General features: G+C 37.1%; 1 protein-coding gene across 6 annotated transcripts in view; it reads left to right on the plus strand.

Moving 5' to 3' along the window:
- Window positions 1-16,967, plus strand: part of ADGRV1 (adhesion G protein-coupled receptor V1) — a 593,238-nt gene that overhangs the window by 184,339 nt on the left and 391,932 nt on the right. For 4 of the 6 annotated variants that reach the window (XM_063664978.1, XM_063664981.1, XM_063664979.1 and 1 more), the window contains exons 51-54: window positions 10,615-10,834; window positions 11,160-11,364; window positions 12,102-12,119; window positions 16,136-16,282. In XM_063664978.1, coding sequence (XP_063521048.1) covers window positions 10,615-10,834; window positions 11,160-11,364; window positions 12,102-12,119; window positions 16,136-16,282 — 590 coding nt within the window. The remainder of the gene's footprint in view (window positions 1-10,614; window positions 10,835-11,159; window positions 11,365-12,101; window positions 12,120-16,135; window positions 16,283-16,967) is intronic. The other 2 variants (XM_054488480.2, XM_063664980.1) reach the window with 1 other exon arrangement.

Consider the following 16,967-nt stretch of genomic DNA (forward strand, 5'->3'; position numbering starts at 1 on the left):
GACTTATTTTAATAGGTGTGAGGTGATAGCTTATTTTGGTTTTAATTTTTATTTTCCTAATGATTAGTGATCAGCATTTTTTTCATGAACCTGTTGGCCATATATAAGACATCTTTTAAGAAGTGTCTTTTCAGGTCTTTAGCCTATTTTATTTTATTTTATTTTATTTTATTTGAGACAGAGTCTTGCTCTGTCGCCCCGGCTAGAGTGCAGTGGTGCAATCTCGGCTCACTGCAACCTCTGCCTCCCGGGTTCAAGTGATTCTTCTGCCTCAGCCTCCCGAGTAGCTGGGATTACAGACACCGGCCACCATGCCAGCTAATTTCACCATCTTGGCCAGGCTGGTCTCAAACTCCTGACCTCATGATCCACCTGCCTCAGGCTCCCAAAGTGCTGGGATTACAGGCGTGAGCCCCTGGGCCTGGCCTAGCCTATTTTTTAATTGGGTTGTTTCCTTGCTATTGAGTTATTTGAGTTTCTTATATAGTTTGGATATTAACCATTTATCGGATAGCTGTATGGTTTTAAAATGTTTTTTCCCATTCTTTGGGTTGTCCCTTCATTTTGTGAATTGTTTCCTTTGCTGTGCAGAAGCTTTTTAGTTTGATGCAATCCCATTTGTCAGTTTTTGCTTTTGTCACCTGAACTTCTGGAATCAATAAAAAAATCCTTGCCCAGATTAATGTCATTGGGATATTCCCCCTGTTTTCATTGAGTAGTTTATAACTTAAGGTCTTTAATTTATTTTGAGTTGATTTATGTATTTGGTGTGAAATATGGGTCTAATTTCATTCTTCCACATGTGGATATCCAGTTTTCTCAACACCATTTATTGGATAGACTCTCTTTCTACATTGTGTGTTCTTGGCACCTTTGTCAAAAATCAGTTGGTTGTAAATGTGTGAGTTAATATCTGGGCTTTCTATCCTATGCCATTTGATCAGTCACTCTGTTTTTATGCCAGTACCAAGATGTTTTGATCATAATTGCTTTATATTTTGAAGTCAGGTAGTGTGATGCATCCAGCCTTGTTCTTTTTGCTTGAGATTGTTTTGGCTATTCAGAGTGTTTTGTGGTTTCATATGAATTTAATTTTTTTTTATTTCTGTGAAAATAGAAAAATGATACCGGAATTTTGATAAGGACTGCATTGAATCTGTAGATCACTTTGGGTAGCATGGACATTTTAACAATATTAATTCCTTCAATTCATGAATGTGGGATATCTTTTTATTTATTTGTGTTTTTTTCTATTTCTTTCATCAGTGTTGTACAGTTTTCAGTATATGAGTCTTTTGTTGTCATAGTTAAATTTACTCCAAAATATTTTATCTTATTTTTTATTGCTGTTGTAAATAGGCTTGTTTTCTTAACTTTTTTGGATAGCTAGTTATTAGTGTATAGAAATGCTACAGATTTTTGTATGTTGATTTTGTATCCTGCGACTTTACTGACTTCAGTTATCAGTTCTAAGAGTTTGTTTTAATGCAAACTTTAGGGTTGTCAATATATAAAACATGTTGTCAGCAAACAGAGACAATTTAATTTCTTCCATTCCTATTTAGGTATGTCTTATTTCTTTCTCTCGCTTAATTGCTTTGGCTGGAACTTTCAGAACTATGTTGAAAAGAAGTGACAATAGTGGGCATCTTTGTCTTGGCCAGGATCTTGGAGAAAACCTTTTTCAACTTTTCGCCATTGAGTGTAATGTTGGTTACTTGTTTGTTAGGTGTGACTTTTATTGTGTTGAAGTACATTTCCTCTATACCTATTATTTGGAGAGCTTTTATCATGAAAGGATGTTGTTTTTTTCAAATACTTATTTTGCATCGATTTAGATGATTATTTGGTTTTTATTCTTTATTTTCTTAGTGTGGTGAATCACATTTATTGATCTGCATATATTGAACCATCCATAAATTCCAAGAATAAATCCCACTTGATCATGGTGAATGATTCTTTTATTGCATTGTTGAATTCAATTTGCTATTGTCTTACTAGGGATTTTTGCATCTTTGTTCATCAGAGATATTGGCCTGTAATTTCTTTTTTTCTTATAGTGTCTTTGACCTTTATATCAGGATAATGCTGGCCTTGTAAAGTGAGTTTGGAACTATCCTCTGTTCTTCAATTTTTTGGAGTAATTTAAGAAGGATTGGTATTTGCTCTTTAAATGTTTGGTAGAATTCAGCCATGAGGGCATTGGGTTCTGGGACTTCCTTTGATATGAGTCTTTTTATGACTGATTTAATTTCCTTACTCATTATTGATCTGCTTAGGTTTTCTATCTTTTCATGATTCAGTCTTAGTAGGTGCTATGTGTCTAGACATTTATTCATTTTTTCAAGGTTATCCAGTTTTTGGCACATAACTGTGGTAGTTTCTCTTGATCCTTTGTATTTCTGTATTTCTGTGGTATCTGTTGTAATGTCTCCACTTTTATTTCTGATTTTGTTTGAATCTGCACTTTTTTTCTTAGTTGATGTAGCTAAGGGTTTGTCAACTTTTTCTTTAAAAAAAACCAATTCTTAGTTTTATTTATTTTTTCTATTGTTTTTCTAGTCTTTCTTTTATTTATTTTTGCTCTTTGTTATTTGCTTCCTTCTGTTAACTTTGGGCTTAGTTTGTTCTTTTTCTGTTTCCTTTAGTTGTAATATTAGACCATTTATTTGATATTTTATTTCTTTTTCAATACAGGTGTTTATTGCTGTAAATTTTCCTTTTTGGACTGTTTTTGCTGCATACCATACATTTTAGTATATTATTTTTATTTTTGTCATAAGGTATCTTTTTATTTCTTCTGCAAGTCACTTGCTGTTTAGAGTATATTTAATTTCTGCATATTTGTGAATTTCCCAAGATTTCTTCTATTATTGATTTGTAGATTAATGCCCTTATGATCAGAAAACAAACTTGCTATGCTTTCAGTGCTCTTAAATTTGTTAAGACTTGTTTTGTGGCCTAACATACAGTCTATCCTGAAGAATGTGCTGTTTGCTTGAAAAGAAAGTATATTCTATTGCTGTTGGATAGAAGATTTTGTATATGTCTGTTAGGTCTATTTGGTCTACAATGTAATTTAAGTCCAGCGTTTTCTTATTGATATGCCGTCTAGATAGTCAGTTTATTGTTGAAAGTGGGATAATGGGGTCCCCTACTATTATTGTATTGCAGCCTATATCTCCCTTCAGATCATTTAATAATTGCTTTATTATTTAGGTGCTCCAATGTTGGGTGTATATGTATTTATAATTGCTATGTCTTCTTGATGAATTTACCCTTTTGTTATTATATAATGGTCTTCTTTGTCCCTTTTTATAGTTTTTTACTTAAAATCTATTTTACCTGATATAAGTATAGCTACCCTTCTGTTTTGACTTACATTTGCAAGGAATGCCTTTTTCCATTCCTTCATTTTCACTTTATATGTGTCGTTATTGGTAAATATTCTCTTGTAGGCAGCATATGATTGGATCTTTTTTTTTTTTAAATACATTCAGCCATTCTGTGTCTTTTGATGAATTTAATCAATTTCATTCAGGGTAATTATTAATAGGAACAGACTTGCTACTGCCCTTTCATTATTTGTTTTCTGTTTGTTTTGTAAATCTTTTGTTTCTTTCTTCTTCTCTTGCTGTTTTCCTTTGTGGCTTGATGGTTTCCTATGGTGGTCTGCTTTGAATCCTTCCTTTTTATAGTTTTTGCTTCCACTGTAGTTTTCTGCTTTGTGGTTACCATGAGGCTTACATAAAACATCTTGTACTCAAAAACAGCTATTTTAAGTTGATAAAAAATTAACTTCATAGCAAACAAAAACTATATTTTTATGTTCTCTCCCCTAAAACTTTTATGATTTTGATCTCAGAATTTTTTTTGTAATTTGTATTTCTTAACAATTTATTATAACTACAGTTATTTTTAATAGTTTTGTCTCAGAGTAGAGATAAATTTGCTTTATATAATCACCTTACATTATTAGAATATCCTGAACATGACTGTATTACTTATACCATTCAGTTTTTTTTTTATTTTCTCATGTTTTGTGTTATTAATTGTCAGACTTTCATTTAAGCTTAAATAACTCCCTTTAGCAATTCTATAGAGCAGGCCGAGTGGTAACAAACTCTCTTAGCCTTTGTCTGGGAAAAATTTAATTCTCTCTTGTTTCTGAAGGACAGCTTTCCTGAGTAAAGTATTCTTGGTGGAAGTTTTTTTCCCCTCCTTCATTACTTTGAGTTTATTATTCTACTCTCTCAGGGTCTGCAGGGTTTCTGCTGAGAAATCTGCTAATTAGCCATATTGAGGCTCCTTTGAATGCGACTATATTCTCTATCTCTTGCTGCTTTCAGTATTCTTTCTTTGTATTTGATGTTTGTTTGGGTAAACTCTTCATTGAGTTGAATTTGATTGGAGAACTTTGAGCTTCCAATTTTTAGATAGTGTTGTCTTTCCCCAGATTTAGGCATTTTTCAACCATTATTTTTAAAAATAATGATTCTTGGTATTTTTTCTTTCTCTTCTTTGGGAACTCCTGTTATGTACAGCTTAGTTCTCTTGATTGTGTGACATAATTCCTATAGGCCTTCTCTATTCTTTTTCATTCTTTTTTATTTTTGCTTCTTTGACTGGATAACTTTAAGTATCCTATCTTTTAATTCACTAATTTTCTTTCTTCTGCTTGATCAAGTCTGCCGTTGAAATTTTCTACTGAATTTTTAGAATAGTCATTGTATTACTTATCTCTAGCAGTTCTGTTTTTTATTTCTTTGTCAAATTTCTTATTTTGTTAATGAATTGTTTTCCAAATTGCATTTACTTTTTGCTCTGTATTTTCTTATAGTTCCCTGAACTTCAAGAGAATTATTCTGAATTTTTGTCATTCATTTTATAGATCTCCATTTCTTCAAGATCCATTATTGGAACTTTATTAGTTTCTTTTGGTCATATTTCCCTGATTTTAAAAAAATCCTTATGTTGGCATCTGCACATGCGAGGAAACAGCCACCCTTTTCAGGCTTTTCTAGTGTTCTGTGGTGGTGATAGAACTTGACTTTGTTATCATGTTTTGTATTTGGGCTGGGCTGTTACCTGTGACCTGGGATCAAATGGAAGTGCTGTCTGTGCTCTGAGATCCAGTGAGATCTCTGGTTGGGGTCTTCAGTAAGTCAGAGCTGTTGCCTAGGCTTAGTAATTGCCTCTGATCAGACAGTGTTGTAGATTGTCTTCTCTAGCTGGCTAGTACTGTGGTTTGGGATCTATATCTGCGCAGGGCCACCTACTTGGCTGGGAGGCTGGGTGAGGTGTCTAGATTGCTACTTAACTACTCAGGGTAGGCAGGACTGCAGGCTATGCCGCATAGATATGCATGGACATGGGCTTGCCTCCCATACTAGGGTATCCTTAAGCAGAGCACTGAGGTTTGGTTCAGTAGCTGTTTAGCTGCTGGAGTTGCGCAGAGTCAGATGCTGCCCTCAGAAGACATTCACATACATGCACATGACTCCTGGCCTGGCAAGGGCTTAAGGAGAGCCCCAGGATTTGGTTGGATTGATGCTCACTAGCGGAGTCTGGGCAGGACTAGATTCAGATGATTGCTGACCTGCTTTTAACTTCTAGCTTGGAGCGAAGTTAAGGAAAGTGCTGGGGCTTGGCTAAGTCATAGCTCTGCAGCTGGGTCTGAGTAGGGTCAGATGCTCTCTTTGGATAGTTAGTGGGTCTGGGAAGGGTCAGAGGGTCCCCTTGTGGATAATGCTGACCTGCCCTTGCTTCTTGGCCTGGAAGTGGCTGTGAAGGAGATCACCAGGGCTTGGCTAGGTCACAGCTCTGTAGCTGCATCTAGTTGGGGTCAGATGCTCCCTCTGTGAATGATCACAAATGTACCCCTGCCTTCTAGCCTGAGAAAGGACTAAAGAATACTCTAGAGCTTGGTTGGGTTGCAGCTCAATCACTAGGCTTGGGTGGAGCTAGATGTTCACTCAGCAGATAATTATCAACATGCCGCTATCTCCTGGCCTGGGGAAGTTTTAAGGAGAGCACAAAGGCTGGGTGTGGAAGCTGGCCAGGGATTTGAGCCTGGGAGGCCTGTCAACTGTGCCTCATGCAGAGCAACACTGTTGGGTATCCTTTCTGGTGGTGTGCCTCCACTGGCCACAGGCAGAGCCACCACCAAGATCTGCTTGTCCGTCACTGTGAGCCCTACCCCTGTTCATTGTTTCTAAGTGACCTCAGGTGGTCTAGCCCTGTTGATAGCTAGTGTTTCCAGTGGGGCAAGACAAGGGAGTGTTACCTGTGAATGGGCCCAGAATGTTGGGGAAGCTGAATGTCTGCCTCCAACTCAACTTTCTCTTCTCTCTGTAAAAACCCACAGTTCCTGGGGAATCTCTTGTGTGCCGGACTGTGCTGGCTTGGGGGAGGGGCAACATAGTCAAAGAGAAACTGTTCCTCTTACACTTCAAGTGTAGCTGTTCTTTGTCTGTGGTCCAAGGGGTTGTTTCAGCCTTACTCCCATGTTCTGGGATATTCATCAAGGCATTCTTGTCTCTGAATAGTTGCAAATTGGATTTCTGTAGAAAACAGTAGAGCCAGAGAATTCCTATTCCACCATCTTGCTGATGTCATTCTATTTACCTCTCACTTTTTATAGATTGCTTCTCACATTGTACTTTGTTTCCATGTTTTCTACTCCTTCTTCCTCATCCCTGTGGAATGCCCATACCACATTCTGCCAGTCCCCAGCCACCTCCTACCTGGGCTATTACATCACTTCCTGGCCTCCACACTATCTTTACTTTGCCATCAGAGTCCTCTGCCTGTCTCTGTTCTGCTCATTCTTTCCTTAAATAACTTCTCTTTACATTGTCAACGCTTTGACTAGTCATAAATCTGTTATTATCCTAAGATATACAACTTGAGTTGTGTATGTATATATCATTCATTCAACAAGTGATTTGTTGAGTAAATTATGTATCTTTCATCATATATTTGTTTCATTTTTGTCTACTTGTCCTTTAATTTTTTGCCTTTATTAAATTTGCTTTTCTTATTCATCAAGTATTCAAGTGGACTAACTATGTCTCCTTGAGTCACTTATTATTATTCAAAATAGTTGCCTAATGAATGTTTTTAAGGATGATGAGTGCTGCCTGAAGGGCCATTAATTAAAGTTATAGAATTCTCTTTAAAGATTTAAAAAATATATAATAGGCATACTTTCTAAAAGAATTTGCAAAAAATTCTGCCAGAGGCTTGTTAAAGGACCCATTGTGAGGTCTCTTTATTTCTTTTGTTTCTGTGACTTGAGGCTGTAGAAGTATGAAAAGATTGTAGGTAATTATTTAGAATGGCTTGTTATAGATCTCCTGAAAGCGGAAATTATGCATTAAATAATGTTCAAGGGCTTTCTTATTTTGAATGTGTCAAATATTTTATTAAAAGTATTAGATTGGAGCTATAACTATGAGGATCACATATTTATTCTGGTTAATGACTTGACAGAGATTATTGGGTGGTGACTGAATTCTTTAAATGGAAGAAGAAGAATGAATATGACAAAGACTATGAGGACATATAAATTTATCTTCCCTTTCACCCTTTTCTCCTTTAGTAGTTAATAGATATTTTTAAGTGCAATTATGTGCCAAGCACATTGGTAGACCCTGGGGAAACAAGGGTAAGCAAAACTACATATAAACCCTCTGCTGAAGAAGTTTTACATGTAGCAGGGAAGAGAGATATTATGTATAATCATACATATAAGTTTCTAGTTATAAATGGATAACTGCTATGAAACAATAGAATACTTTCATACTACAAAATGAGAGGACTTGCCCTGGTCTAAGATATGCCCAGAAAACTTACTTAAGGAAGAATCATTTAATTGAGAATTATATGTTGAGTAGGAGTTGAAGAGGCAGAGGTGATGATGGATCAGGCTCTAGGCAAAGAGAGGTCAGGTGATGGTTGTGAGCATGTGCTTTTAGGGAACTAGAAAGGGACCAATGTGACCCAAATGCAGACAGTAAGGGAACAGTGATACTGGGTTTAACTGAAGATGTAATCAGATAGGGACTTAAAGGATTATGGTCTTTATCCTAAGAGTATTGGGATGCCTTTCTTGAGGAGGTGGTGGGGAGGTGGAGATAGAGAGATGGGCAGAGAGAAAGAGAGAGAGCATGTGTGTGTGTGCACACGGGTGTGCATGCATGTGTGGCTGCCATGGAGGAAAAACTTAAATGTTAGAAGAGAAGAAGTCTGAGAAGGAGCTGGAGGCGCATTCTTTAGAGATGTTGAATGATGAAGCTTGGAAAGTGGTAGGTGACGCCGGTTAGAGAAGTAGTTTGATTCAGATGATGTCTCACAAGTAAAACCATGGAGGTTGGTGATAGATTAGATAACGGAGGGAAACAAGAAAGAGGATGTCAAAGATGAGCCCTAATTTCTGCAACTGGTGGGTGAATGGTAGTACTGTAACTATTGTGGTGGTGATTGCTTGGGAGAGGACCAGGCTCTTAGGGGCAGAGAAAATGAGTTTGGTTGGAATATGTTTAAGTTTGCCATTCACATGCATTACTGATTATAGTAGTAGTAAGCACTACTGATTATAGAGTTTAGAGGAGGGTCTTTGTTTGCTGATATACATTGGAAGTCCGTAAGTACAGAAGGTCATTTTACTACAGGCAGAGATTATCTTGGTTGAGACTATTGAATCAGCTCATTTTAAACTTCAGAGATGTTGAGATGCCCCTGAATTAATTTTTTTACTCAGTGTCTCCAGTTTTATAAAACTTTATGAAAAATATATGGCCATTTAAAATGCAAGTTTATTGATAAACTTTTTTTTTGACTGCCTTAACTTTTTATGCAACGTTTGCTAAAGTGTGATAGTACTTAAGTCCATCACTATAAATAAGCACGAGCAGTGGTTCTTGATATGTAAGAGTAAGGATATGGGGCTTCCCATTGTAACCTGTGGGCTAAAATTGTAGAAGAGGCTCATACGTTCTTATTCTTGGTGCTATTTTAATATCTAACCAATCTCATTTGATATCTTTTTTTTTTTTTGAGACGGAGTCTTAATGTGTCACCCAGGCTGGAGAGCAGTGGCACAATCTCGGCTCACTGCAAGCTTCGCCCCCTGGGTTCACGCCATTCTCCTGCCTCAGCCTCCCAAGTAGCTGGGACTACAGGTGCCCACCACCATGCCCGGCTAATTTTTTGTGCTTTTAGTAGAAACAGGGTTTCACCGTGTTAGCTAGGATGGTCTTGATCTCCTGACCTCGTGATCCGCCTGTCTCCGCCTCCCAAAGTGCTGGGATTACAGGCGTGAGCCACTGTGCCCAGCCTCATTTGATATCTTTATGTTCCAATGTGTTTATCTAAATACTGGAATTTGTGCATGTTTTTCTATGATTTCTCATTTTTTCTCCCAGTTTTATTTAAGTCTGGAAATTATTCAGTATTGTATATAACATAGTAAGCCCCCTTCCTTCTTAACTTGTGTAGATATAAATATGTCCTTTGGCTATTTTTTACTTCTTTTTTAGAAGCAACCCTATTAACTGATATATATATATATGGACAAGATGTAACTCTGTTGCCTAGGGTAGAGTGCAGTAGCATGATCATGGTTCATTGCAACCTTGACCTCCTGGGCTCAAACGATCCTGCCACCCCAGCTTCCCAGGCAGCTGGGACCACAGGTGCTTGCCACCATGCCTGGCTAATTTTTGTTTTTTGTAGAGACAGGCTCCCACTGTGTTGCTGGGTCTCAAACTCCTGGGCTTAAGCAATCTTCCTGCTTTGGCCTCCCAAAGTGCTAGGATTACAGGTGTGAGCCACTGCACCCAGCCTTGCTTTGAACTATCAAAAATATGGTTTCCTGATAACATTTCAAAAACATTGGAAGAATTTACTTTAAGAGTCATAAATTTGTTCATATCCTTTGGCCTAATTAATTAACTTGAAGAATTTATCAAGTGAAGATAATTAACATGAAGAATTCTGTCTCTGCTTAATATTTAATAATTAAATATACAATAACAAATATCAAATGTAGGGAAATTATTAAATATATTTTGATCAACCATATATATTATCTATGCACTGAAATTATAGACTTGAAAACTATGTAGAAACATAGAAAACTGTAGTAGTATAGACATGGTGTAATATTGTTAATTAAGAGTTTTTTGTATGTATACTGTTTATAACTGTGTCAATTATGAATTCATATGAATGGTAACTAGAAAGGAAAATGAAACATTTCATGATGGGATTATAAGTATGTTTCACTTTTTAAAATATCCTGCTATGCTATCTAATAAATATTAAGATGAATATAAAAGAGTTTAAAATTAGTTTTGGTTTTAGCAGCCAGTAATTTCTTTTTTATTAAATGGGTATGGATACCTCATCAAGCTGGCTTGATCATTCTAAAGCACTTAAAAAATTATTATTTACATCCAGTTATTTCAGAAATTGAAGTATATTTAGTTACCTCAGAAATCACAATGGAACTTTGAGATTTTGGAAGATTTTGCTTTGGAACCGATGCAGGGAGTGTGGGAGGTGACAGTTTACATCTCACTCAAGTTGTTTTTTCTTTCCTTCCTGCAGCCCACATACTTCTTATTGGCCAAGATATGTCTGCTCTTTACTGCTGGAATTCGGAGCTTAATCAGTTCTCTTTTGTTCTGGAAGTATCTTCTGCTTATGATGTAGCTTCTGTTACAGTAAAGTCCCTTAATTCAAGCAAGAATTTAATAGCTCTAGTGGGAGCTCATTCACATATATATGAGCTAGCCTACATTTCCAGCCATTCTGACTTTATTCCTAGGTAGGTTCAACATTTTATGCTAAGTATCTTTATGCTCACTGTAATTTTGTATGACAGCTCATTTCCAAGTCTTTATTTAGTGACTGAAAAATATACAAAATATAAGAGCTATTTATCAGCCTGAAATTTGGTTATTATCCATATTTCTAATATCTATTCTACCAAGTTAATCAGTATTACATGAATATTTTGGATTAAAATTTTAGTTATGAAATGTTGTGATTTTTCCAAACCTTTAATATCAATTAATGTAATGAGTAGTCTACTATGTATATATCTTAAATTTGTTATAGTTGACTTATTTTGTATATGCTTCTTATGGTAGTTCAGGTGAACTGGTATTTGAACCTGGTGACAGAGAAGCTACAATAGCAGTAAATATCCTTGATGATACAGTTCCAGAAAAAGAAGAATCCTTCAAAGTTCAACTTAAAAATCCCAAAGGAGGAGCAGAGATTGGCATTAATGATTCTGTAACAATAACCATTCTGTCTAATGATGATGCCTATGGAATTGTCGCATTTGCTCAGGTAATGATACTGAAGACCCCACACTTGCAATGCAAAATGTTTTATTTATTGTATTTGTGTATTAGCTATTATTAGCACTCAGCAAGTCATAGTTTGAGCATCATCAGCCTCTCTCCCTTCCCTTTCCCCTGCCTCCCTTTTATGTGCATTCTAGGGTGAATTCTACTGACATTTTGCAATTTACAGTCTTACACACTGGACTCTGAGTCAACTTGTCCTAATCATTTTGTTATTTTCAGATTCCTTTTATAGGATTGACTTTGAAATGTTACAAGTTGATCTTGGTCTAGAAGTTTGGCTCTGCTGTTAGCTGTTACCAGAGAGAAAGGATGAAATAGATGCTAAATACAATATATACTGTGTGATATACACATCACATACAAATATATTACTGTCCTATTATGCTTTGTTACTTCTGTGGAGAGGGGAAGAGAATGAGAGGTGGGGTGGGGGGAGTGGGGAGGAGAGAGAGAGGGTTGTAATTATATGTATGTTGGACATGTAGATGTCTTTTCCTGAGGAAAGAGAACCATGCAAATCCTAAGTTACTTCCGTGCCCAGATTTCATATTTCTTTATCAGCAAGCAAAAGGACATCTATTATTTGCATCATTTAATCCTTTTGGCAAAGTGAATTCTTACTTCTTAATTCGAGTTATAGCTGCAGCCATCATGTATCTTTCTCTGAAATATTTTTCATATGAGGAAAACTTAACCCAAATTTGCCTGCACACCAAGAGCATGTCCTCAGAGAAGGTGAGCTTCAGGGTTAGTTGGATACTCTACCATGTCATTTTGGCTTAGATTGTTTCTATCTCTCTACTTTGCCATCACAAAATTGACTTTCGTTTGGTTGTTTGAAAGCTGATGTTATTGTTAAGGTTACTATGTTCTGTTTATGTTCATTTGGGGCAGAGAGAGATATTTTATGAGATTCTCAAAGTAAAGAAGACATTTCCCAAAAGACTGTAGAAAATGGCTTATGTCTCATTGTCCAGAACTGGGTAACAAGCCCACTCACTCATTCATTCATTAATTCATGCAGCAGTTATTTAACAAACGCCTGTTAGGTACCAGATACTGTTTCAGATGCTACAGTCATGTTAGAAAATAAAACGGTAAAATTCTTTATTTTCATGGTCCTTAAATTCTAGAGAGGGCAAGGGGAGAAAGACAGTAAACACAGACATAAGAAAATATGTGCCATATCTGATGGTGATGAGTGTACTATGAAGAAACGTTAGGCAAGGAGGGCAGATGGAGAATGCAAGGGAGGGAGTGGAGGTTGTATGTGGGGAAATCTAAAATAGGATGATCAGTAAGGGCTGTTTGGAGGAAATGACAGAATGACAAAGACTGGTGGGGGATGAGGGTGTGAGCTATGTAATATCTGGGGTAGGAACATTTAAAGCAGAAGGACCCATCAGCAAGAGCAAAGGCCCTGCAGTGTAGCCCTGCCCATCTGGAGCAACAAGGAGGCCACTGTGGCTGATGTCTGCATGTGATAGGGGATGAGGTTCAACAGGTGCAGGGCCAGGGCTCTGTGTCAGGGATCCCCATGACCACCCACAGTTTCGATGAGTCACTAAGAGGACTCACAGGGCCTAACATTTAGTCATACCCATGGCTATGATTTATTACAGCAAAGAATACAAAATAAAATCATTGAAGGGAAAAAGCTCATGGGGTGTGAAGTCCAGAGGAAGCCAGGGCAAGCTTCTAAGATTCCCCCTCCCACCCCCATCCATTGACACAGGACACACTTAATTCCCCAGCATTGAGTTGTCACAACATGTATAAAATGTTGCCAACCAGGGAAGCATACTAGGGACTCAGTGCCCAGGATTTTAACTGGGGTCTGATCATGCAGGCACCCTCTCTGCCTGGCACACACCAAAATTCTAGACTCTCAGAAAGAAATGAATGTTCAGCATAAGCCACAATTATTACGCAGTTTAGGCACGGGGAGCCGCTTAATAGTTCCAGAATGGTGGGAACTCTCCTGAAATCCAAGTTCTCAGACACCAGCGGAGAGCCGACCTGTGAACAAGCCTTTAAGGATAGCAGTCAGGTCTGCTGTGTGAACACTTGCCTGCATAAGCCCGTTAGCATTGTAATGAATTTGGGCCCTGAGGGAATTAGAGAGCCTTTGAAGGGGAGGAGTAGAAAAGTGAATGATCTGACTCACGTTTTAGAAGGAACAACTCTGACCATAGTATAGAGAATAGATTGTAAGTGGGCAAGGACAGAAATAGACCAGTTAGGAGTTATTACAGTAATAAATGATGGAGCTATGGGAAGCATGAATTTGCTGCTCATTGAGATATGGATGACTATAGGAAGAGCTGGTGTAGGGGATAAGATGAGGAGTTTTGGATGTGCTTAAAGTCTTGTGTCTATTTCATGCAAGGGTCAGAAGTTTACACTGCTACTCAATCTGGTCCATCCCTGGAGCTAAGCATAGATCAGCTTCCTCTGAGGCATCTCTGCGCAATAGGGATATAATGTGTGCCTCATATGTAAATTTAAGTTTCCTAGCAGCCTACGTTTTTTAAAAGTATAAAGAAGCAGGTCACTTGATTTTAATATATTTTATTTAACCCAATGTATCCGAAATATTTTTTCAATATACAATCAACATAAAATTATTGAGGAAATAGTTTACATTTTTCATATCTTGTCTTCAAATTTTAGTGTGCATTTTACACTTACAGACTAGCTACACTAACTACATTTCAATTGGTCAATAGCCACATGTGGCCAGTGGCTACTGTGAAGGAGAAGGCAACCCTAAGACATGAACTGGGTCGTGAGTGGGGAGAGTTAGAAAGAAACAAGAGGACCCCTATTCTTATTAGGTACTCACTTGTTTCTTCACTCTATTCAGATCTCTGCAAAATGACACCTTACCAGAAAGTTCTTCATTGATGGAAAATTGCAGCTCCCCACCATCATTCTGTATCTTTTTATCCTTATAAAAAGTTTCTTCTTTATGACACTTGTAATTACCTAGTTTGTCTATCATCAAGGTTTTCTTTCTTTTTTTTTTTTTTTTAACTAGAATTGAAGAGTATGAGAGCTGGGATACTACTGTGTTCACAGCTTTATCCCTGCACCCAGAAAAGTGCCTGGCACATGCTAGGGGCTTAGGATGAACCTGTCATTCTGTGGGAGAGGCAGAACACTTACAAGGCCTTCTCAAGGCCTTATACAAGTCTATAGGGCAGAGCTGGGCTTCCTGGGGTGAGAACCGGCATGCTCTGCTGTGTGGTTCCATCTTCTCACCCTGCAGCCTTACAGCAGATGGAGAGCACATGCTATTCCTCAACTGTTTGAGCGTGGTAGATTTCCCCTTATGAAGCTTGTTCCAAAATTGTTCTGGAGACATAAAATTACTGTTATTCAATACTTGCCAGTAGATACTGAATTCTTTCAATCTGTTCAGTAGAATTCTTCATTACAGGTCTTTTATGTCTGGACAATCTCATTTCAAAATGAGATATAGTAGATAATGAGAATTTCTTGAATATTTTCTGGCTGCATGAAATGCTTATTTTATTAACCCTCATTAATGGAGGGCATGGAGCCAGAGAGAGCTGGCTTTTTAAAAAGGCCTTGTCTTTTGTGAATAAATTATGTGCATATTTTAAAATCAAGGCATTTTATTTAGGAATGTTTGATTGCCTGGAGCAAGATTTTATTACTGTGTAACATCTGTAACAATGTGTTAAAATGCTGTGTAAAATATTGCTAAAGGATAGGATCGCTACTCAAATTAGCATTCTAAGTAAAAGCTCTCATAAGTTTTAAGAAATTAATGGGGGAATCTCTTTTCAGGTTATCATAGTGACCTGAATGGAAAGATTTTCAAAAATCTTTACACTCCATATTCTTGCTTTACTGCATATGGAAAATCCAGGGGTATTGTGAGAAGAGATCCTTTGAAGCATTCATTTTGAGGAACAGTTCATGAAATGGCTGTCAAGAGACGTGTATGTTTGGTGAAGAGTGTTGTAGTCACACAGAAATAGATAATTAGTTTGGGACAAAAGAAAGAGGCTAGGAAGCATAGATAAGAAGAAGAAAGAAAGTAAATAATTCTATCATAAGGGAAAGGGATATTTCAGGCAGGAAAAAACAGTTGTAAAGACCATGAACTAAGGATGAAACACCATCAATGGAGGCAGGAGAGCCCACAGAAACATTTCAGAGGATATGAATTTAAGAATAAGAGACATTTGCCAGTGATCAAGGAGAAAGCTCTAATTCTCATGACATCGTTGTGCATGGATGAGATGTTGGAAACCATATAGGTCAAGCTCTTCTTTTACAAATAGGAAACAAAGACCTAGTGGGATTGCCAGAAGTTACACAGGAGAAAAAGGCTTCCCTGCTCTCCTGACTCTATATCCTTTCTCTTCTACAAACTTTTTACATACTATGAATACTTTTACAAAAGTACATGCTTTCTGAGTATTAATGTAATATATGTTCACTGAACAAAATTTGAAAAATATAGAAAGAGAAACATAAAATAATCCTATAATAATTAACATTTTTGCTTACTTTCACTTAGTCTTTTACTTATTCAAACATGTGTGTTTTAAATCATGGTCATTCTATATGACTGTTTTTTAATTGTCGTTTTCACTTACTATGTCACGTTGCTCAGGACTGCAAAGTTTGCAAATCAATAATAACATGAGACAAAAAAAGAAGTCTGATTAGGTAATTTCAGGTAACCCCTTGTGACTTTCTTTGTATTTTTTTAGAATTCATTATATAAGCAAGTGGAAGAAATGGAGCAAGATAGCCTAGTAACCTTGAACGTTGAACGCTTAAAAGGAACATATGGCCGTATAACCATAGCATGGGAAGCTGATGGAAGTATTAGTGATATATTTCCTACCTCAGGAGTGGTATGTAATTTACAAAGTTATAGGAGACACTTTTAAATTATGGTTACTAGTGATGTATGGGACCAAATCCTGCCTTATGGATGAAGTGTTTGAGTTTGACCATGTCAACACTGGATTCCTACTAATCATTGTAGAGAGGGATACAATTTAAGGTTAGTTTTCTAGTTGTGGGTATTGTTCTTTTTTAAAAAAATATAAAACCAAAATTGTCCTTTAAAAAGTTATTCTTTTTGAGTTTCAGTACATTCGTTGGCCACATTGTGGGTGCATTACATTGTTAGAAAGATAAAATCAACCAAATAGGATCAAAATGTGGTTTCCAGGTTTAGGCACAATGGAAGTAGTAAGTAGGGAACAAGTCTGTGTGAAACAGTCGGACTTATGAAAAAGTAGATCTGAGTTGTGGAGTGATATAGGTTGGGTTTCCTGTAAATAGACTCTGAGATTGAGAGTTGTGGACAGAAGGATTTTGGGGAGATACATCTATGAGGATGTGAGGAAGGTGAGGATGTGCAGAGGGAGAAGTTGATCCACAGGCAATTGCAACTGAGGTTGATTGCAACTGAGTTCAGGAGATGAGCTGGTCCTTAGGAGTTGTTCCCAGTTTAGAGCTGAGCCATTGATATCCCCATTTTAGCAGTCCTTGACTTTAGGCCACCCTCAGGGTTGGGTATAAACTTGAGTG

The sequence above is a fragment of the Pongo pygmaeus genome, chromosome 4 (genome assembly GCF_028885625.2).
Source record: "Pongo pygmaeus isolate AG05252 chromosome 4, NHGRI_mPonPyg2-v2.0_pri, whole genome shotgun sequence".
NCBI classification, from domain to species: domain Eukaryota; kingdom Metazoa; phylum Chordata; class Mammalia; order Primates; family Hominidae; genus Pongo; species Pongo pygmaeus.